We start from the raw sequence: 23,223 nt of genomic DNA on the forward strand, positions 1-23,223 counted from the left end.
CCCCGCTGAATTGTGCATCACATTGCGCAGGTATTGACTTCTATGGGTCCTTTGTTGTGCAAATGAGCACAAAAAAAGGAGCATAATGCACTTGAAATCAATGGGTTCTAGTCTCCGCCTTATGTGCGTGCAGACACCCTCGCATGAAGCCGGCCTTATGGTACGCTCTTACCAATAAAACAAATTCCGAATGTCCCCTTCCAGGGCAGATCCCAACCCCGTCCTCCGGTAATGCCCATCGACTCGGCAGAGCGATGCTTGTACAAACGCTTTGACTTTCATGAATGTGTGTTGGTTTGGAAGCCGCGCCGTATAACACAGTTATGAATTGTTAGTTGTCAAAGAAATTACAAGGAGCGATAATTCCCCTTGTATTTCATTCAAAACCTGTAATAAAAACCAACCAGCGAAAGAGAAAAATAATCACTTGAGCATTTCTGTAAATTGCTTAGTAATTCAGTCTTTCCTTAGTGTCAAATTTTGTATAGTGATCTAAAATTGTAACGCATTAGATCAAAGTTCTACATTATAATTACGTTTAAATGTATTCGCGTTTGTATTCATTGCCGATGCTCGGATTACATGGGAAGGTATTTGTATTTACTGACACCTTGACAGTCCCAAGAAGAAGTTTAAAGAGTTTCTAAATGCTTGCTGTCAATCTTGGAGGAGTATATAGATAGCGTCTTACAGTATACGGACAGTTATTGTCTCCAGACTATAGGAAGTAGACTAATTAAAGCCTCCCGGAATGTTCCGATGTCCGTAGCCGCAACGCCCCCGAGCACATCGGTATGCGGTGAAACACATCGGTTGTGGTTAATGGGTTTTAATCCAGATGTCCAAGTTGTCATGTTACAATACACCGGGAGCGTTCAATCTATAGCCGTATGGACTGCAGCCGTTTCAGCAATACTCTGTCAACAGTGCTAAACTGGGGCTAATTAGTTGTGTATTACGAGACAGACGTCAATTGATTTTGCACTCATTAAACATAAGCTTCACAGTGCACAGGTCAGTTCTCTCTGTTCTGGCTGCTCAGGGCCTAGTGGGGCGTAAGGACGGGTTGTCTCTATGTGACATTCCCTTTAACATATAGTATTGTGTAAGTTGCAGAAGTGTCAATGAAACATAAGCGGATGCACCAGATAGGAGACTACAGCAGTTGTTAATGACATTTTAGGCCCGATTCACACGAGAGTGTGCGTATTAACACATGTATGGGCATAGCGTTTTTGTGGAATGAGCGTTGCTTCGGCATAATTTAGGGCTTCTTCACATGACTGTATTTGCACACGTGAAATCTGTCCATGCTCAACACGGAGAATTGAACCCATTTGTCATGTTGTGATCCTGGGATTCCGGGGGCACACTTCCACAGGTATGGGATGATTGAGCTGGCTGATGGTGTGGAGTTCTCCAGCCAATCACCACTGGACTGCTACACATAAATACCAGCTGCTCTTCCTAGAAGACTCTGGTCATTTATTACTTTTGCTATTTTCCACATTCCCTCTTGGAGTCCCAGTTTTTGGAGCCATGCATGCTCTGCTGTGCTGTTGCTTACTTGCATGAAGTTTTGGATGGGATTCCCTGTTTGTTGGTGTGAACAGCGATGTGTTCAGTGGCCATGTAGGTGACCAGACATGAGGTGTGAACAGTTACCTGTTCAGGGTGTATATCTCTTGTCTATTGGTGCGTGTGAACGGTGTCCTGCCACTTACAATCTAAGGCAAGCCAGGCCCCTAGATTCCAGCGTCCCTATTGGGATGATCGCCCCACTTGCAGGCAGGACTTCATGGGGCTTGAGTTGTCTTGTTTGAGTGCGGACTCATGAGACAACGAGGACCCTTGTCGTAGGCTCGTGAGCTTGGTCAAGATTCAAACCAATACCTCGTATGTACTTTAGCAATTCCATCTGCTTATGCGTGTTGGTATCCTAGGTAAGTGTTTTGGTGGTCATCAGTCGTTGTTGGATGTCTGCTCATAAGTCCCGATTGCAGTTCAGTTTGTTATGGTGTTCAGTGTTTATGCACATTTCCCTGTCCCAATCCTTTCCCTCCAGCCCTTGTTTGGGTTGTGTATGAGTAGGTAGTTTCCACGGCCTGTACAGATGTAACATAATGACCAGCCTTCTATTTGCGTATATCGTTGTCTGAATAAACCCTTACTGTACTTCTTGTGCACGCAAAAAAATATGCACCGATGTCCCCAGCCATATTTAGTCTAATGAGTTATAGATGTGTTACTTTTCCTGCGCAATTATGCAGTGTTTTTAGGCATCTCCTACCATATTTTGTGCGCATTTGTGCATCCCTATTGACTTCTTTGAGGACTTTTGGGTGCGCAAATGTGCAGGAAAATAGGGTTTGCCATTTTTTTTCTTTCATGACCAAAATGCTCAAGAAAAATTTGTGCACGTGACCAAATCCATTAAAATCAATGGGTTATATTCACTGTGTGTTGTGTGTGCAAATATAGTTACGTGATTCTGGCCTTTAGGTCTCCTTCACACATTAGTAGTTTTCATCAGCATTTTGTGAGCCAAAACCAGAAATGGAAAGTATAGAGAGAACTTATAATGGAAAGATTTGCATTTCCTCCATATCTTTATTAAACAATCGTTAAAAAGTCCTAGGACAAAGGACTAAGAAGACTAGGGCTGGCGGCCTAATCTTTATTTTATTTCTTTTGTTTATCGTTATATATTTTGGACCCGCTCATGGTTTTGGCTCAGCAAAGTACTGATGAAAAATAGTGATGTGTGAACTATGTCCTAATCAGGATATATTGAAGCTGCTGGTAAAGTATAAGGTATTATAACAGGCGACAATACCGCTACTGCAAACGAACGCATTGAAATCAATGGTTTTATTTCATTCCATTATGCCGCCAATATTATTACAGCCACATAATGGGACTAAATTACGCTCATCCTCAGCCTGTGGAAGGGAGAATTTTTTCTGTGGCGGCCTGTAGTTTTAATTGGTAGCATTTTGGGGTGCAACTTTTTTGATCACTTTTTATTCAATTTTTTCTTCGAAATGGGGAGACCAAAAAAAGTGCAATTCTTTTTTTGTCCTGATGGCATTCATTGAGTGAGATTAATAATGTGATATTTTAATAAACCTTTGTGGATGCTGCAATACCAAGTTTTAATTAAAAAAAAGTTTTTTTGATGCGACAATTGGGAATAAGAGCTTATTCCCACGAGCGTATATCGGCCGGTGTTTTCACGCCCGGCCGATATACACTTCCCTCCCACTCACTGTCTCTCTGCTTCTCTCCTCCCCCCCAAGCGGTTTGCAATGAAAGAGGGCGGAATGGGGTGAAGCTAAGCCCCGGCCCCCTCACCGTCCCTTGTCCATACCCAGCAATGTGAGTGGGCGGGACAAGGTGGAGCTTAGCTCTGCCCCCTCCCATTGCAAATGCAGGAGTGGAGGAGAGATGCAGAGAGACTGTGAGAGGAAGGGAAAGGGGGGAACTGCTTGGATGGAAGCGTGTATCAGCCGGCCGTGAAAACGCCGGCCGATATACGCTCATGGGAATAAGCCCTTAGGAAGTCTTTTAAAGTTTCATTTTTTTTTACGTATTAAATAAAAGTCTTTATTTTACTTATTTTTACTAATTTTTTTCTTCACCATAGGGAACCTAAACTATTGGAGCCATTTGGGAGATTTAAATCCTGATTGCTTGTGATAAAAAGCTGTTGTTATAATTGACAGCAGTATTTAGGCCGGATACGCACGCTCGTATTTGCGGCTGCAACAGGCAGATAATAGAAGCCATTGATAGGCGTATTTTGCGCACACATTGCCTTTGTGAAAAAAATTCACAGCATGCTCTTTTTTCATTTGTGCAAAAAGAGAACATACTGAACTAATTCCACTACTTGCCCTTCAATGAATGGCAGCATGACTGCGTGTTTTTTGCACATGCAAATGTGCACTATTTGTGCGTGCAAAAAGTACAGAAAGCACGCATGTGCGCACACAAATACCCAAGGCCTAGTGCGCAGATAAATGCACTTAGACCCATGTGACATCAGCCTTCGGGCTCCTTCAGATGAGTGTATGTGAAAATGTGGACGTTTTCGTATTTGCGCTATGAACAAGATTGGTGTGCGTGCGTGTCTGCGCAGAGTATTGTACTATTTCGCGCACGCAGGGCATGTTCATATGTTCATATGCGTGCGCAACGCACCCATGACCGGATTTAAATTGACATTTAGCTTAATGAGGTACTGATATGTTACTTTTTCAACTGGAATGGCGCAGTGTATTGCATATTTTTTTCGCATTGCACACACATTTGTGCACCTCCTATAGACTTCTATGGGGACTTTTGCTGCGAAAATGCACAAGAAAACAGCCCCAGTCTTATCTTATTCTGCTTGCGCGTGCAAAATGCGGAAAATTAGAACAAACTATTAATATAAATGGGTTCTATTCTCTGCATATTGAACATGCAATTTTTGCGCACGCAAATACGCCCGTGTGAGTAATCTATGAGTCGTAAAGAGGGGGAGATATGAGAGAAGCTCAATCCTTAGCCGAGGACCCTGAGATATAGAAGAAGTTGTTGCGCTGAGCTCCTCCGCTGCATGCACAGCACTTAATTCTTCCACAATCCTGAAATGAAGTGGAAGACACCAGTGTATTACTTAATAAAAAATTAATGTACAACCGCGGCTTTGGAAAAACATTGCAGAAATGTGTCACAACTAAATGTAGGCGGCGAGCTTAACAACTGTTATTTTTCCTTGCACCCCGTAATTTAACAATGTCTCAAACTTCTACAACAATGTGCAGCTTCAGAGCCTTGATGAGGAGAGCTGCAAATAAATGAGTTCTTTGGAATTTATCATTTCATGCAGAATTTGGGAAAAATGTGCTCTAAAACAATGAAGAATACAATGGCTAATACAAAAAAAACTGTGTTAGGCCATTGTCGTGGTTTCTCTGGGAAGATAGAGGGTACTGCCAGACGGTATTGGGGATTGAGATAGATCAACCTGATTGCTCCCAGGAGGACAGTGAGACAACCCCAATTGTACCAGTGCTCCGTCTATGTGTATGTATGTCCTGCTCAAACTGTAAGAAGGGATTGTTGTTGGTAATAAGTACGAAATGTGCATTATTGGATCCCTTCTAGTGAAGGCAGATTGCTAAACGGTGTTGCGGCTGAATTGTTTGAAAGTACAGGACATGATATATTGTGCCCGGCATCGGGGAGTGTCCACTGAACATTAATCAAATCACCTTACATGAGATAGGCTGTCTATACCTTGATGGTCAGGTGGTGAGAGACACGCCTAGTTGCTCCTGAGAAATATGAGGAACATGCATAGTGGAGAGAAAGGTTAGAATGCATGTTATTTGGTGGCAGAGAGAGAGGATCAATACGTGATAATAGATATATATACAGTGCAAGCTCTGAACGTGAATCAGCAAGGGTGTAAACATTCCTATTTATTACAGCGTGGACCCAAAATAAATCCACGATAGCTGGCCCCCCACGTTGGGTGCCAGCTGTTGTGGATTTATTTCGGTCCATGGTGTAATCAATAGGAAGGTTTGCACGCTTCCTGATTAATCCTCAGAGATTGTGCATGTCCGTGTAAAAAGTCTTCCTCGACTCTGTTTATTAGTAGGCATATGGCATCTTATATAGCATTATGAGTTATTTGCCCTTTATGGGCAGCAGGAAGCAATACATGGTTGGGAATCAAAGCATGGGATTGGGTAGTCCAATTAAGGTCTTTTTCCATCCGATCCTGTGTGAGCTTCTGTCGTCATGGACGTCCGGCATCACGTGGTTTCAGATGAAAAGCGGTGACGTCTTGGGTGTTCGATGGAGGGGGCTGGGGTAGGAATGAGCAGCGTGTCATCAAATGACACCTGAGGGTTATGTGCGGGTAAAAAATGTGCCCTGAGGTTATGAGCGTGTATTTCTATCAAGCTGCATATTCTGATAACGGTTAGCAGAACAGGATGTGGCCGGAACATTCCGTTTTGCTGGCTCAGATAGTGAAATAGACATTTCACTATATATATATATATATATATATATATATATATATATATATATATATATATATATATATATATCCTCCACACCATTGATGCTGTAAAAAAGCTGTGTATCTTCTTTGTTCCCAAGTTAAAGGGGTTGTCCCGCGGCAGCAAGTGGGTCTATACACTTCTGTATGGCCATAATAATGCACTTTGTAATATACATTGTGCATTAATTATGAGCCATACAGAAGTTATAAAAAGTTTTTTACTTACCTGCTCCGTTGCTAGCGTCCTCGTTCCCATGGAGCCGACTAATTTTCGCCCTCCGATGGCCAAATTAGCCGCGCTTGCGCAGTCCGGGTCTTCTGCAGTCTTCTATGGAGCCGCTCGTGCAGAATGCAGGCTCCGTGTAGCTCCGCCCCGTCACGTGCCGATTCCAGCCAATCAGGAGGCTGGAATCGGCAATGGACCGCACAGAAGAGCTGCGGTCCACGGAGACAGAGGATCCCGGCGGCCATCTTCAGCGGTAAGTATTGAAGTCACCGGAGCGCGGGGATTAAGGTAAGCGCTCCGGTAAGCTTTCTTTACGTCCCTGCATCGGGGTTGTCTCGCGCCGAACGGGGGGGGGGTTGAAAAAAAAAAAAACCCGTTTCGGCGCGGGACAACCCCTTTAATAATGCTCATATTTTCATTGCGGAAAAGTAGAAATATCGCCATATTACAGATGATGAAGTATAAGCACCTCCGCAGGACACATTCAAGGGAGTCCAGTTGGTTGCCGACTTTTGGTTTTGCTACCCGTCTTTATCTGTTCTTGATCCTTCACTTAAAAAGTCTGTCCAATTTGACCCAATCATACAAAAAATGTCCGGATGCCATAACTAACAGGTACGGATGGCATGGTTATGGCGTCTGGAGACTAGAGATGAGCGAGCACCAAAATGCTCGGGTGCTCGTTACTCGGGACGAAATGATCGCGATGCTCGAGGGTTTGTTTCGAGTAACGAACCCAATTGAAGTCAATGGGCGACCCGAGCATTTTTGTATATCGCCGATGCTCGCTAAGGTTTCCATTTGTGAAAATCTGGGCAATTCAAGAAAGTGATGGGAACGACACAGCAACGGATAGGGCAGGCGAGGGGCTACATGTTGGGCTGCATCTCAAGTTCCCAGGTCCCACTATTAAGCCACAATAGCGGCAAGAGTGCCACCCCCTCCCAACAACTTTTACTTCTGAAAAGCCCTCATTAGCAATGCATACCTTAGCTAAGCACCACACTACCTCCAACAAAGCACAATCACTGCCTGCATGACACTCCGCTGCCACTTCTCCTGGGTTACATGCTGACCAACCCCCCCCCCCCGCGCGCGCACGACGCAGTGTCCACAGCACACACCAAAGTGTCCCTGCGCAGCCTTCAGCTGCCCTCATGCCACACGCTGGCCTCATGTCTATTTATAAGTGTGTCTACCATGAGGAGGAACCGCAGGCACACACTGCAGAGGGTTGGCACGGCTAGGCAGCGACCCTCTTTAAAAGGGGCGGGGCGATAGCCCACAATGCTGTACAGAAGCAATGAGAAATAAAATCCTGTGCCACCTCCATCAGGAGCTGCACACGTGAGCATAACAATGGGGAACCTATGTGCCACACACTATTCATTCTGTCAAGGTGTCTGCATGGCCCAGTCAGACCGCGGTTTTTTATAAATAGTCACAGGCAGGTACAACTCCGCAATGGGAATTCCGTGTGCACCCACAGCATGGGTGGCTCCCTGGAACCCACCGGCGGTACATAAATATATCCCATTGCATTGCCCATCACAGCTGAGGTAATGTCATATTAAATGCAGGTGGGCTTCAGCCCACACTGCATGCCCAAGTCAGACCGGGGTTCTTTAGAAGTGGACACATGCAGTTACAACTCCGTGTGGACAGACAGCATGGGTGGGTGCCAGGAAGCCCCGGCGGTACATAAATATATCCCATTGCAGTGCCCAGCACAGCTGAGGTAACGTCAGCTTTAATGCAGGTGGGCAAAAAATTAATTGGATTACACTGTAGGCGAGGGCCCCAAAAAATTGGTGTACCAACAGTACTAATGTACGTCAGAAAAATTGCCCATGCCCAACCAAGAGGGCAGGTGAAACCCATTAATCGCTTTGGTTAATGTGGCTTATTTTGTAACTAGGCCTGGAGGCAGCCCAGTTAAAATAAAAATTGGTTCAGGTGAAAGTTTCAACGCTTTAATGAGCATTGAAACGTATAAAAATTGTTTACAAAAATTATATGACTGAGCCTTGTGGGCCTAAGAAAAATTGCCCGTTCGGCGTGATTACGTCAGGTTTCAGGAGGAGGAGGATGAATATTATACACAGATTGATGAAGCTAAAAGGTCCACGTTTTTGATGGTGATAGAGAACAATGCTTCCATCCGCGGGTGCAGCCTACGTATTGTTTAGGTATCGCTGCTGTCCGCTGGTGGAGAAGAGAAGTCTGGGGAAATCCTGGCTTTGCTCATCTTGATGAGTGTAAGCCTGTCGGCACTGTCGGTTGACAGGCGGGTAAGCTTATCCGTGATGATTCCCCGAGCCGCACTAAACACCCTCTCTGACAAGACGCTAGCCGCAGGACAAGCAAGCACCTCCAGGGCATACAGCACGAGTTCAGGCCACGTGTCCAGTTTCGACATCCAGTAGTTGTAGGGGGCAGAGGCGTCACGGAGGATGGTCATGCGATCGGCTACGTACTCCCTCACCATCCTTTTACAGTGCTCCCGCCGACTCAGCCTTGACTGGGGAGCGGTGACACAGTCTTGCTGGGGAGCCAGAAAGCCGTCAAAGGCCTTAGAGAGTGTTTCCCTGCCTGTGCTGTACATGCTGCCTGATCTCTGCGCCTCCCCTGCTACCTGGCCCTCGGAACTGCGCCTTCGGCCACTAGCGCTGTTGGATGGGAATTTTACCATCAGTTTGTCCGCCAGGGTCCTGTGGTATAGCATCACTCTCGAACCCCTTTCCTCTTCGGGTATGAGAGTGGAAAGGTTCTCCTTATACCGTGGGTCGAGCAGTGTGTACACCCAGTAATCCGTAGTGGCCAGAATGCGTGTAACGCGAGGGTCACGAGAAAGGCATCCTAACATGAAGTCAGCCATGTGTGCCAGGGTACCTGTACGCAACACATGGCTGTCCTCACGAGGAAGATCACTTTCAGGATCCTCCTCCTCCTCAGGCCATACACGCTGAAAGGATGACAGGCAAGCAGCATGGGTACCCTCAGCAGTGGGCCAAGCTGTCTCTTCCCCCTCCTCCTCATGCTCCTCCTCCTCCTCCTCAACGCGCTGAGATATAGACAGGAGGGTGCTCTGACTATCCAGCGACATACTGTCTTCCCCCGCCTCTGTTTCCGAGCGCAAAGCGTCTGCCTTTATGCTTTGCATGGAACTTCTCAAGAGGCATAGCAGAGGAATGGTGACGCTAATGATTGCAGCATCGCCGCTCACCATCTGGGTAGACTCCTCAAAGTTGCCAAGGACCTGGCAGATGTCTGCCAACCAGGCCCACTCTTCTGTAAAGAATTGAGGAGGCTGACTCCCACTGCGCCGCCCATGTTGGAGTTGGTATTCCACTATAGCTCTACGCTGCTCATAGAGCCTGGCCAACATGTGGAGCGTAGAGTTCCACCGTGTGGGCACGTCGCACGGCAGTCGGTGCACTGGCAGATGAAACCGATGTTGCAGGGTGCGCAGGGTGGCAGCGTCCGTGTGGGACTTGCGGAAATGTGCACACAGCCGGCGCACCTTTCCGAGCAGGTCTGACAAGCGTGGGTAGCTTTTCAGAAAGCGCTGAACCACCAAATTAAAGACGTGGGCCAGGCATGGCACGTGCGTGAGGCTGCCGAGCTGCAGAGCCGCCACCAGGTTACGGCCGTTGTCACACACGACCATGCCCGGTTGGAGGCTCAGCGGCGCAAGCCAGCGGTCGGTCTGCTCTGTCAGACCCTGCAGCAGTTCGTAGGCCGTGTGCCTCTTCTCTCCTAAGCTGAGTAGTTTCAGCACGGCCTGCTGACGCTTGCCCACCGCTGTGCTGCCACGCCGCGCGACACCGACTGCTGGCGATGTGCTGCTGCTGACACATCTTGATTGCGAGACAGAGGTTGCGTAGGAGGAGGAGGAGGAGGGTGGTTTAGTTGAGGAAGCATACACCGCCGCAGATACCACCACCGAGCTGGGGCCCGCAATTCTGGGGGTGGGTAGGACGTGAGCAGTCCCAGGCTCTGACTCGGTCCCAGCCTCCACTAAATTCACCCAATGTGCCGTCAGGGAGATATAGTGGCCCTGCCCGCCTGTGCTTGTCCACGTGTCCGTTGTTAAGTGGACCTTGGCAGTAACCGCGTTGGTGAGGGCGCGTACAATGTTGCGGGAGACGTGGTCGTGCAGGGCTGGGACGGCACATCGGGAAAAGTAGTGGCGACTGGGAACTGAGTAGCGCGGGGCCGCCGTCGCCATCATACCTTTGAAAGCCTCCGTTTCCACAACCCTATACGGCAGCATCTCCAGGCTGATAAATTTGGCTATGTGCACGTTTAACGCTTGAGCGTGCGGGTGCGTGGCGGCGTACTTGCGCTTGCGCTCCAACACTTGCGCTAGCGACGGCTGGACAGTGCGCTGAGAGACATTGGTGGATGGGGCCAAGCACAGCGGAGGTGAGGGTGTGGGTGCAGGCCAGGAGATGGTAGTGCCTGTGTCCTGAGAGGGGGGTTGGATCTCAGTGGCAGGTTGGGGCATAGGGGGAGAGGCAGCGGTGCAAACGGCCTTCGTCCCACCTTGTGGGGTGCTTGGCCATCATATGTCTGCGCATGCTGGTGGTGGTGAGGCTGGTGGTGGTGGCTCCCCAGCTGATCTTGGCGCGACAAAGGTTGCACACCACTGTTCGTCGGTCGTCTGCACTCTCAGTGAAAAACTGCCAGACCTTTGAGCACCTCGGCCTCTGCAGGGTGGCAATGCGCGAGGGGGTGCTTTGGGAAGCAGTTGGTGGATTATTCGGTCTGGCCCTGCCTCTACCCCTGGCCACCGCACTGCCTCTTCCAACCTGCCCTGCTGCTGCACTTGCCTCCCCCTCTGAAGACCTGACCTCAGTAGGCGTAGCACACCAGGTGGGGTCAGTCACCTCATCGTCCTGCTGCTCTTCCTCCGAATCCTCTGTGCGCTCCACCCTCGGACTTACTCCAATTACTACTACCTGAGTGATAGACAACTGTGTCTCATCGTCATCGTCCTCCTCACCCACTGAAAGCTCTTGAGACAGTTGCCGGAAGTCCCCAGCCTCATCCCCCGGACCCCGGGAACTTTCCAAAGGTTGGGCATCGGTCACGACAAACTCCTCCGGTGGGAGAGGAACCATTGCTGGCCATTCTGGGCAGGGGCCCGGGAACAGTTCCTGGGAGTCTGCCTGCTCCTCAGAATGTGTCATTGTAATGGAGTGAAGAGGCTGGGAGGAAGGAGGAGCAGCAGCCAGAGGATTCAGAGTTGCAGCAGTGGACGGCGCAGAACTCTGGGTGGTCCATAGATTGCTGGATGCACTTTCTGCCATCCACGACAGGACCTGCTCACACTGCTCATTTTCTAATAAAGGTCCACCGCGTGGACCCATTAATTGTGAGATGAATGTGGGGACGCCAGAAACGTGCCTCTCTCCTAATCCCGCAGCAGTCGGCTGCGATACACGTGGATCAGGAGCTCGGCCTGTGCCCACACCCTGACTTGGGTCTCCGCGTCCTCGCCCCGCGTCCACGTCCTCTAGGCCTACCCCTACCCCTCAGCATGCTGTATTACCAGTAGTGCAGAAACAGAACGCTGTAATTAAATGTGCCGCTTATTGACCTGTGGTTGGAGGCTGACTTCCCTTACGGAACGCACAGCAGAGCCAGGAAACAATTTTGCGCACGCCTGTAGTGAGACGTAGGTGTGTATGACTGAGCTATTGGAATTCACAGCGCAGAAGCAGTCAAGTGGCCAAAGGCCAGTAGTAGGCCTTAAGTATTTTGCTTCTATTTTTTTTAAATGCTGAGCTGATACAGCAGACAGATACTGTAGGCAGCGTATAATATTATGTATACTGTTTCCCTCTGGCGGGATGACGGCGATCATGTAACAGAGACAGCAGATCCAGGAAACAATTTTGCGCAAGCCTGCTGTAACGCTTAGCTGCGTATTAATTACGACTACTACCCCCAGCAGATAGATACTGTAGGCAGCGTATAATATTATGTATAGTGTTTCCCTCTGGCAGGATGACGGCGATCAATTTTTTGGAAAAAGCCCACTGCCTATATAGCCTGAATATCTCTTTCCCTGCCTCACCAGTACTGGCCCTATACTCTGTAGAATGACTGCAGACTGCGGACGCAATGCTCTGCACGGCCGATATACAAAAAAAAAAAATTATGCAACACTGCTAAAAGCAGCCTCAACAGTACTGCACACGGTCAGATGTGGCCCTAAGAAGGACCGTTGGGGTTCTTGAAGCCTAAAATAACTCCTAACGCTCTCCCTATAGCAGCTCCGGCACCAGCAGCACTTTCCCTGATCTCTTTCAGAATGCATCTGTGGCGAGCCGCGGGAGGGGCCGATTTATATACTCGGGTGACACCTGATCTCGCCAGCCACTCACTGCAGGAGGGTGGTATAGGGCTTGAACGTCGCAGGGGGAAGTTGTAATGCCTTCCCTGTCTTTCTATTGGCCAGAAAAGCGCGCTAACGTCTCAGAGATGAAAGTGAAAGTAACTCGAACATCGCGTGGTGCTCGCCTCTAGTAACGAGCATCTCGAACACGCTAATACTCGAACGAGTATCAAGCTCGGACGAGTACGTTCGCTCATCTCTACTGGAGACACATTCTATCACTTCTGACCTACTTTTGTTAAGAAAAACAGATCAAGGGGTCAACATGGAGGCCACAGTCCAAGGAATGATCCGCTGAAAATAGTCGCACTTTTATCTCCTTGGAGACATTGCTGTTTTATCTTAATGCACATGCAGTATTCTAAAAGATATAAAGAATGATTGCGTGACAAGAAACACTTAATAAGTAACATATATCATTTTTAGATTTTATTCTGTAATTTATCTTTATTGACTTCCCAATAAACACTTTTACAGTGTAAAAAAAAAACTTTGGCGCTTGTTAAAACTGATCTTCTGTGTTTTATGTATTTTGACACATGTAACTCTTGGTGATGTTTGTGGAGCTCCAAAGAGTTTATGAGATCTCTTCCTACTCTTTTTTAAGCCACTTTAGGTTTTTTAGTCTGGCAACGTATTTGATAAAAAAAATACGAAGTTGTAAATGCAAAAGGAGTTAGCACAGCGCCCCAAGGGTGGAGATAAACTACAAGTCTTGGCTTACCTTCAAAATAATGTGGGAGTGGTTCACTTTATCCCTGTTGGTATCTACAAGGACGGGAAAGGAGAGTGTAGAGGGCATGCCAATACTTCGGTGACTAAAACAGGAAAACGAATTGACAAAAACCCAGTTCCTGTTCTTTTTATACCCGGCCTTTTTGGAATGAATTGGATCCATTCGTAGGAGTTTAACAGGGGACTAGATGTCCTTCTAGAGCGGAAGGATATTACAGGATATAAATTTTAGGTGACTAGCGGTTTGTTGATTCGGGTGTTACAGAGGTTGATCCAGGAATTAGTCTGATTGCCATTAGTGACTCGGGAAATAATTTATTCCCCAAATGGGCTAATTGGCTTCTGCCTCTTGGAGTTTTTTGTCTTCCTCTGGATCAACAAGGAGGTTGAAACCGGCTGAACTGGGTGGACATTGTCTTCATTCAGTCTAAGATACTATGTTACTATGTTATCCTTCGGACCTTTGCCTAGACAACTTTGTGATATTTTCAAAGCAAACATGGGCATTTGAGGGGCTAACCGGCTTTTGCGAACTCCTCAACTAAGTAAGTGCGTTCCATACTTTCAATTATTTCCCACTTATGTACTTGGAGTGCTGTTTTTTATTATTTGTTTTCCTGACAAATATATAAATGGCCAGATAGACTGTAAGAGTTAAATGGTCAAAAACTTTTGAAACAACTTGAGCTTATATGATAACCAGTGTGATAACTTGCAAGATACAATATACTTTATTTACCTACAATTGTGTTTTTGTGCTGAAAAATCCCTCAAAGTGCCAGCCACTGGAGGTCTCCCTTCTACTAGCTTGTTGTCTACTGCTGCTTTCAAATGATTGACAGGAGACACAAGGATGTTAGAAGAGGGATGAGTCATCCTGCTTATTGAATTGGATAGAGAACAGAAGGGAGGAGGGGGGGCACTAATTCAGATACTACCTGCAAGGTAATGGTAAGCTATTTTTTACTATCCTTTATCTACAGAAATCACATCTCCACTGCTCAGTCTTGCTGTACGCCTTCCTCCAACATGATTTTATGTCTATGTAATTTTTGATAGACACTTACAGAGCAAAATCTGTAGTCCTCTGTGTACAATCTATAGGACACAGCACAGCAACAAGTTCCTTGCACCAGTACTGATAGGATTTAGAAGCAGATGTACACCCTGCAGAGAGAGAAATGGGGACAATAAGGACGCAAGTTGTATAATGGCCAGAAATAGTGTTATTCCTCTTGCACACACACGACAGCTGAGTTCTGAAAGTCATCTGAAAGGTTTTAATGTAGTCGGTAATTCCCACTTTAAAGCTTTCCATTGTGGTTTATTCAGTTTTCAGAAACATTAGCATTGAACACTGATCAGTAAAGCACATTATATGGAACCCGTAGATGCTAATAGCCTAATTTTTTTAAAGAAATCTTAGGATAAAATAATTCTCAAAGTGTAACGAACATTTGTAGCAGCAAAGATCGTAATATCAAATGTCAGTTCAGTTGCCAGAATTCTTCTCAGACTACCGATCTGTTTGTATAAGAGGTTTGAGGGACACATCAGCTTTTGTTCCTCACTGACGCGGTATTCCAGCGATTCAAAGGGAAAGTTCAACGCTTCATAAGTTGATAATATGTAATGCTGTGTTATAATGCTATAACTAGTTTTACAAAGTTACAGAGGTATGGCTTTACCTGTGCCCCCCCCACACACCCGGTTAACCCTTTGCAATCCAATTTTGGATTCAGGGTTTCGTAGGGGGCTTTCTCTTTCTGCCATTATACAATGGCGCTATCTGCTGGCTAGAGCCAGTACTGCTGTATGGGACATGCTGGAGAGCCCCCGACAACAGAGCGGCCAGTAAAATACAATAAGAATACCCTGCCGGACGTCTTCCGATATCGGAGCTGTACAGCCTTCAATCAGAATGTCTTCAGACGTCAGCCAGTGGATTGGAAAGGGTTAATACTCCATTAGTATCTAATAGTTACAACTGTATACTCCACTGTTTTACTAGTCAGGCATGCCCAGTGCTTTCAAATTCTATGCATATTCATCACTACATTTCGTGAATGTTCAGACCATGGAAAACACAGAAACCAGGACTGGGGAGAGGCGGAATTGATCTAGCCAGGAGTGGGAGGGATAGAACTGACAGCAGTCACTGCCCGGTACTACAGTCCTGGTTTCTATGCTCAAAATGCAATGATGAATACACCTTCTGTAGTGACGAAACAGTATGTACAGTTATGAATGTGCACTTGTCAGTAACTGGCAGTGAGGCATTGTGGGAAATGTAGTTTTTGCACTTCCGGATGCCATTCTAAATAACAATGTGGAAATCTGTCTTGAAATCTGTCTTGGGGGCGCCAATCAGCAATAAAAGGTACTGAAATTCAGTGTGATGATTTAGATGTTTGGAATAATGGCAATAAGTGGAAACATTAGGGAAGTTTGATCATTTTGCCCCGTCTCCGGAACACCCCTTTAAGTCGCTTTCATTGACGACAGATTTGAGAAAAAAAAATCATCAGCTGTTTTATGGTTAAATAAAAAGGACTTCATACAACTGGCCAAAGCTAATCTACTGTATTATACGTTTCATATATGGGCCTTTACAAATGTGAGACGTCGTTATTAATGTAACACAATTTATTCGTTACCGGCTCTCATGAATGTATTTTCTTTTAGGGTCAAGTTGTGTTTAGAAATGGAGAAAGAATGGGCACTATCAAATTCACTCAGTTTCAAGGTAAGATATGCTTTGTTACTATAGACTGGATGTAATATACTAGTCACCTTCCAACCAATGGGTATTGGTTGGGAAAGCAATGTTATTAGATGGAAGGTGCTATACAGCAAAATCATTGATAGTTGAATAATGTATGAGAATCATTGTCTTAAAGAAGCCCTATTAACTGGCTGCGAAGCTTTACAGCCGAGACCCCACTAACTCTGTAGCCACTTGTCTTTCTTTCTCCCTCACCTTCGTTCGCCAATTGGTCTACATAGCACATTGTCAACAGCTGAAGTCAGTCTTGATGGACAGTCAGGCTTTACACAAAGTGTGAGGCAGCAGTCCGAGGTGCAATGAAAAAAGTGAGGATTCTTGATTCAGTCACGTACAACGTCTTGGCCAAGTACTTGGGTGGATAAGGGATCTTCACATTTTTCATTGTATATTGGACTGTTGCCTCGTACTTTATCTTGCATGCTATGAAGGGAGACTGAAGTTGGGAACATGGATACATACAAGATAGATAGATGGAAGCAAGGGCGTAACTATAGGGGATGCAGGGGATGCGGTTGCACCCGGGCCCATGAGCCTTAGGGGGCCCATAAGGCCTCTCTTCTCCATATTGGGAGCCTAGTACTATGAGTAAAGCATTATAGTTTGGGGCCCTGTTACAGGGTTTGCATTAGGGTCCAGAGGCTTCAAGTTACGCCTCTGGATGGAAGCATACTGGTTACGCACTTAGGCCCACGAGCAAGTTTGATTTGTAGATCTTCAGCGCCGATGAGCCGCTTGGAAGATCCACAGATCAAGCCGCCCATAGGGAAACATGGGCGTCCGCAAATGAAATAAAGCATGCAGATTTCATTTGCAGACCTTTTGGTCCAGAAAACAAATTGCATCATGCTCCATTTCAATGCGGTTCCTGCACGGACGGCTTCCATTGAAGTCAATGGAAGCCACCTGATCCGCAATTCTATTCCAAATTCCACGGGGAAACAGGAATTTTAAAAAAGAACTCCACTGGGCATGTGTGGTGGCTGGCTGGTGCTCCAGCCCACATTCGCAGTAAAGAAAATGGAGACCCACAGGCAGGGTCAGATCCGGCTGCGGGCTCCCGCATGTGGAATCCAATCCGCAGGTGTACATGAGACCTTACTGGAATTCCAGCTAGCATGCTGTCTGTTTGCTTGACAAATGATCATTTCTAGGGGATCTTAAATAAAAAGTTATGCGACTTGCATGTAAGAGCGATACATTTTTTCAATTTAACCCCTTAATGACACGGCCTATTTTGGGCTTAAGGACGCAACGATTTTTGGCGGATTTTCATCTCCATTTTTCAAAAGCCATATCTTTTCTACTTTTCCTGTCGTTGCGGCCTTATAAGGGCTTGTTTTTTGCGTGGCGATCTGTAGTTTTTATCAGTGCCATTTTTGGATACATAGACTATATTGTAAAATTTTTATTATTTTTTTTATGATAACAGGGAGAGAAAACGCATCAATTCTGCCATAGATTTTTGTTGTTTTTTTTTTACAGCATTAATCATGCAGCATAAATGACACTATACATTTTTTCTGCGGGTCGGTACGGTTACAACGATACCAAAATTCTTATATTTTTTTTTTAGGTTTTTTCACTTTTCTGCAATAAAAACCCTTTTTTTGAAATCTTTTATTTTTTTATATCGCTGCATTCAAAGTCCTGTAACTTTTTTATTTTTCCATGGACAACACTCTGAGGGCTTATTTTTTGCGAGACGAGCTGTAGTTTTTATTGGTACCATTTTGGGGATATATGACTTTTTTGATCACTTTTATTTTGATCACAATCTCTAGATTTATTCTCTATGCTGGTTGCTAAATTGAGCAGTCAATTAAAAATAGCGTGAAAATCCCTCATGAGTTTACTAATTTGATAAAGTCAAATGAATATTAACCCTTTCCAATCCACTGTCTGACCTCTGAAGACATTATGATTTAAGGCTGTACAGCTCCGATGATGGAAGACATCCGTCGGGGTTCTCTTACTGTATATTGCCAGCCTCTCTGCTGTCGGAGCCTATCCAACGTGTCACCTCATGCAGTACTGGCTTTAGCCAGCAGATAGCGCTATTGTATAATGGCAGAAAAAAGTAAGCCCCCTAGGAAAACAGACTACAAATTGGATTGGAAAGGGTTAACTAAAATAGTTTATTCTTGCTGATAATGACCTGTAACTGACGCTCTCCCCGCATAATTTGATCTACATTTATACTCTATTGGAAGCCCCATAATAGTCAACTTCTAAAGGAGGTTCAACAAGTAACGGCTGAAGTGGACACCATGCAGCTTTTGTCATATTGGTAGAAACTTAGAGTATTTTAAAGGGACCCTCTCATCACTTTTGCGTGCATAAAACCAGATATATCAGTACAACAATGAAGGATTGTGCTTTACAAAACATACTTTGGTAAAGGCTTTGATCGACTCATACCTTGAAAAACAATGGTATAAACTTTTTCCGTGCTGCATGTAAATTCACGGCGAGTGTCCGGCAGGTGGGTCTGAGCTTCTCTGGTGGGCTGGCTGGACTGTTTATCTTGGCCAGTCTAATGCCGCCCTCTTGGTCACCGTGTCATGATAATGTAGTAAACGCCAGCATCACTGATCATCGACCAGAAAGTGGGGGGGTTAGTGGAGCATGCACAGTTCAATCTAGTCAATCTGCCCACAAATGGGCCATATGAACTGTGCATGTGCTGGGAATATCCTGGTGCATGCACAGTCTCCTATGTGATCCACAGCACATTGCCAGAGAGGAGCGGTGTTAGGAGACCCAGTCCAGACAGACCACCAGAGACAGTCCAGCCCATCCACCAAACTGCTCGTCGTGATTTTACATGCAGCACAAAAAAAGTTTCTACCATCTTTTTCAGGGTATGTAGTTACAGAACAGTAAAAAAAACCTAGTAGAAATACCTTCACCCCCCCCTTCCCAGTGCGTATGTGTATATAAACATACACAAATGGCTCCTCCCCTACCTGGCAACACCGATTGTCCCTCTCCCCAAGGGGGTACAATGAATTTTAAGGGGGTAGCTGTAAGGGGGCTATGGGATGTAATATAGAATCCAGCTGTTAAGGAAGAGTGAAGGGTTAGTAGAGCACTTAGATAAGGGGTGAGCGACCAGTGTCCAGGGCATTACAAGTGGCCCATAATGGCAACCAACTGGCTAGATAAATGCTTGTCTTCTGCTCTCATGGGGGGCAGAATTACTATTCAAAATATTTAACGGCACAGATTGCACCAGAAAACTGTCTTCCATGCTTTGCACTACATCTCTCTTTGCGGACGTTGTGGCTGGTGTCTTCTGAAGGTGTGGTGGCATTCAGCTGTATCTTTTGGAGTGCACTGATGTGGGGCTTTTTCAACCTTGCCGCACACAGTTCCTGGGAGTTGGAGCAATAATATGACATCATCTAGATGATCCATGAGTTTAGGAGACAAGTGGCCCGTGTCAAAGAGCATGGTGGGCTGTGGTCTAAGGGAATAGAAGATGAGAAGGGAACCTCCATTCCCTTACCGGTGTAAACAGAATTGGAGAGTTGGCTTGTTCCTTCTAGGATAGCTATGATTCTGTTATGTCTTTACTCTGATTACTAATCTTATGAGTGGTGTGTAAATCTCGAAAAGAAGAAGCCAAAGGCCCTTTTACATGGGCCAGTGATTGTGAATGAGCATTTGTTAGAACGCTCATTCACCCAACCATTGGCCTATGCAAAAAGGGCAGTAATCAAGCACTCATTTGTCAGCTGTTCACAACCTTTGTGCAGTCTAAGGGCTCTTTCACACCCGCATAGGCGTTTTAACGTTTTCTCTCCAGTGCCGTAAAATCGTGTGAAAGGACTTTTTTGTCCCCCAGGGTAATTAGCGTTTTCTCGCCCACTTACATAACAGTGAGCGTGTGTTTTTTGGCGGAAAGAATGCATTGCACCCTGGAAAACCTTAGCTCAGTTTAAATGCTCTGAATTGACTACTTATGCCTACATAAAGGCACCTGTAAGCTTTTTGCGGCGTTGGCCACTGCAAAAATGCCTCCCTCTCCCTTTTTTCCCCTGCTCTCATAGGAGACTATGGGACCTGCGTATATTGACCAAAAGATAATTCCAGAAGTATCTTTTTGCCCAACGTATATGCGTAGGCACGTATTTTGGTCGCGTATGTTCCATTTTTCACGGTTTCATGCGCCGTATATTCGCCCGTGTGAACAGATACATTGGAAACCAATGCTTCACATTAGTAGAGTATATACAGCCGGGCATGAAAACGCGGCGTATATGAGTTCGTGTGAAAGAGCCCTAAAAAATATTTTTGGGCAGCACATCTCCCCATGTGAATGGGGGATATGCTGTTGAGAGTGATTAAAGTAAATGGGAGATGAACAATTATTCTGATTAGCTTGTGTAAAAGGCCAATTAAAGGATTGCCAATCTTGCTGATCAGTGCTAATTTAATACTGATATTGGCTAAGACAGCAAGGGATAAGAGCATGAGTCTCATGTTCCCTTGCTGCTACGGCTATAACCTATTTCTTTGCCACCGGCAGACCGGAGTTCATGGACGCCTATAAATCAGATTATTTGTTGTGACGACCTCTGCTTATTCCTAGTTTAAGTGTCAAGTGGGAAGTCTTATTCACTGTTTGAAAGCTTTCCTTGTGCATAAAGAGATAGCTGTCAATCCCTACATAGGACTGCCCATAATATTCCTAAACCAAGAATGTGCATAGACTCAGATCAGTACATTTCAAGCTAAAGTGCGTTTCGATGGAATGAATTTGCACATTCAAACCAATGAAAGTGAATGGTAAATGTTCAGTTTGAACCCTTCAGGACCAAGCACCGTAAATTTACGACGCTTGGTCCTGGGCTTTAATTCCAGCTGATAGCAATAATACAGCACAGATTAAAGCCTCTGCAGCTGCAATCAAGTAGGTGGGGTCCTCGACTGTCAGACATAGCTGAGCACCCGGCGGAGAAGGGAGAAGTGGTTTTTAACTGCTTCTGCATCTCCTTTCCAGACTATATAGTGCTCAATGAGCGCTATGTACTAAAAAGTGAAAGAGTTAGTTCCATCATTGAATGGCTGTGATTGGTTCAATAACGCCACCTTAGCCAATTAGAGCCGGCGATCAATGAACCAATCACAGCAGTTTCTTGCTGGAGGCTGGGTATTGAAGCCCCGTTACCAGGAAGAGAATGCTCTCTCAGCACTGAGGACTACACGGAAGACTGCCAGAGACCAGCAAGAGGGACTCGACGGGCGCCTGCTAGATGAGTATTAAGACACCCCTGAAAATAAGACACTGTGCCTCTTTTAGGGCAAAAATTAATGTAAGACAGGGTCTTATTTTCAGGGAAACACAGTAGTAACACCAATTATAAGAGGCCCATTGTAGATCTCATATACTGTAGTTACATAGCATGTTAAGTCAGCATGAAGTTATTAATGACTGTGACATATAATATTGTATTGCTCAAGAAAGACGTCCTGGACCCTCTTAAACTCTTTTATCCCATTTGTTAAGTCTTGAAGATATATTAATAAAGTGTGCATGGGTTTAGCTAGATTTTGAATAGAGTTAACTTGGTACATCAGGTCATACAATCTGTTACTATATATATATATTATATTGAGAGTTGAGCGAATGTACTATGCCAAGCTTGATGCTCGTTCGAGTATTAGCATACTCGATGGTGCTCGCTACTGGAGCGAGCATCACGCCGTGTTCGACCCCGCCCCAGTTTTGGCCCCTCCCCGCCGCTGATGTGTCAGATTTGACCCCTCCCCACTGCGATGAGAGAGAGAGAATGAATGAATTTTGGTGCTCGCTCATCTCTAATTATATTATATATCACAGCTTGTTTGGCCTGATAGAGAAACAAAACCACAAAAACGAGCTCATTGCCTCTGTTCTCCAGTGTGTGGAATACCAATATCTCATCCATGTTCCTGCAACACAAATGTTATAATACAATCACAGCTGAAGTAAAGAACAGTCTGCTGTACCGAAACTGACAACCAATGGCAAAAATGTGGTTCCAGCTAGAGATGAGCGAGCGTACTCGCTAAGGCAAATTACTTGAGCGAGTATTGCCATTTTCGAGTACATGCCCGCTCATCTCAAAACACTCGGGGGCTGGCGGGGGTGAGTTGTGGGAGTGAGCATGGGGGAGCCGAGGGAAGAAAGAGAGATCTCTCCCCCCCCGTTACTCCCCGCTCTCCCCCGCCGCCCCCCGAATCTTTTGAGACTAGCGGGCATGTACTCGAAAATGGCAATACTCGCTCGAGTAATTTGCCTTAGCGAGTACGCTCGCTCATCTCTAGTTCCAGCAGTCGGTTCTCGTCAAATAACGCCTTCAATCTTGTGTTGCTTTTTAAAATTCCCCAATGCTGCAGATCTTTTTTTTTTCCTTTCCTATGTAATTCCATCCAAAATAAACCAAGAACCATCTGATCCGCAGCGGCACAAAAGAAATAAGAGACAATGGTACATGTATCATCCTGTTGTGCTGCACAGTATTGTTTTTGCTTAAATGAAAGAATGTTTGAATAAAACCCTTTAGGCTGAATGCCCACGGACAGATCATCGCTGTGGGGTTTGCGGTCAGACACCCGCCACGAATCCCGCAGCCATAGCCGTCCATGGACATGCTACGTTAACAGACTCTCCCCTGCCCATGAGCAGAAATCAACTGTGATTTTCCACTCGCGGGGGAGAATCGCAGCATGTTCTGTTCATCACGGGAAATCGCACAGGCGGCTTCCATTGCAGTTAAGATGCTCTGCGCTGAGCACAGCGGAATATCGCGGGAGTCCGCCTCACAGCCCAGCGCCGGTGCGTCATGCCCTGCACTGCGCATGCGCGCCAGCTGAGACTCTCACCGCAGATCGGGAGAGGTGAGTATGTGGTCTCTGTGGGTCCAGGTCCGATTCCGCTGTGATATTTTGTAAGCAGAATCCAACCCGGCGGTGGGCAGAAGGCCTTATTAAGTAATGAACATTATATATGTTTGGTA

The 23,223-nt window shown here is 45.9% G+C and overlaps 1 protein-coding gene across 1 annotated transcript in view; it reads left to right on the forward strand.

The window, feature by feature from the left end:
- The window catches only part of GABBR2 (gamma-aminobutyric acid type B receptor subunit 2), a 581,362-nt gene that overhangs the window by 359,108 nt on the left and 199,031 nt on the right, over window positions 1–23,223 (forward strand). Inside the window, exon 8 of the mRNA XM_066578831.1 lies at window positions 16,117–16,177. Within this exon, the coding sequence (XP_066434928.1) occupies window positions 16,117–16,177 (61 nt within the window). The remainder of the gene's footprint in view (window positions 1–16,116; window positions 16,178–23,223) is intronic.

Source organism: Eleutherodactylus coqui, chromosome 9, assembly GCF_035609145.1.
Source record: "Eleutherodactylus coqui strain aEleCoq1 chromosome 9, aEleCoq1.hap1, whole genome shotgun sequence".
NCBI lineage: Eukaryota > Metazoa > Chordata > Amphibia > Anura > Eleutherodactylidae > Eleutherodactylus > Eleutherodactylus coqui.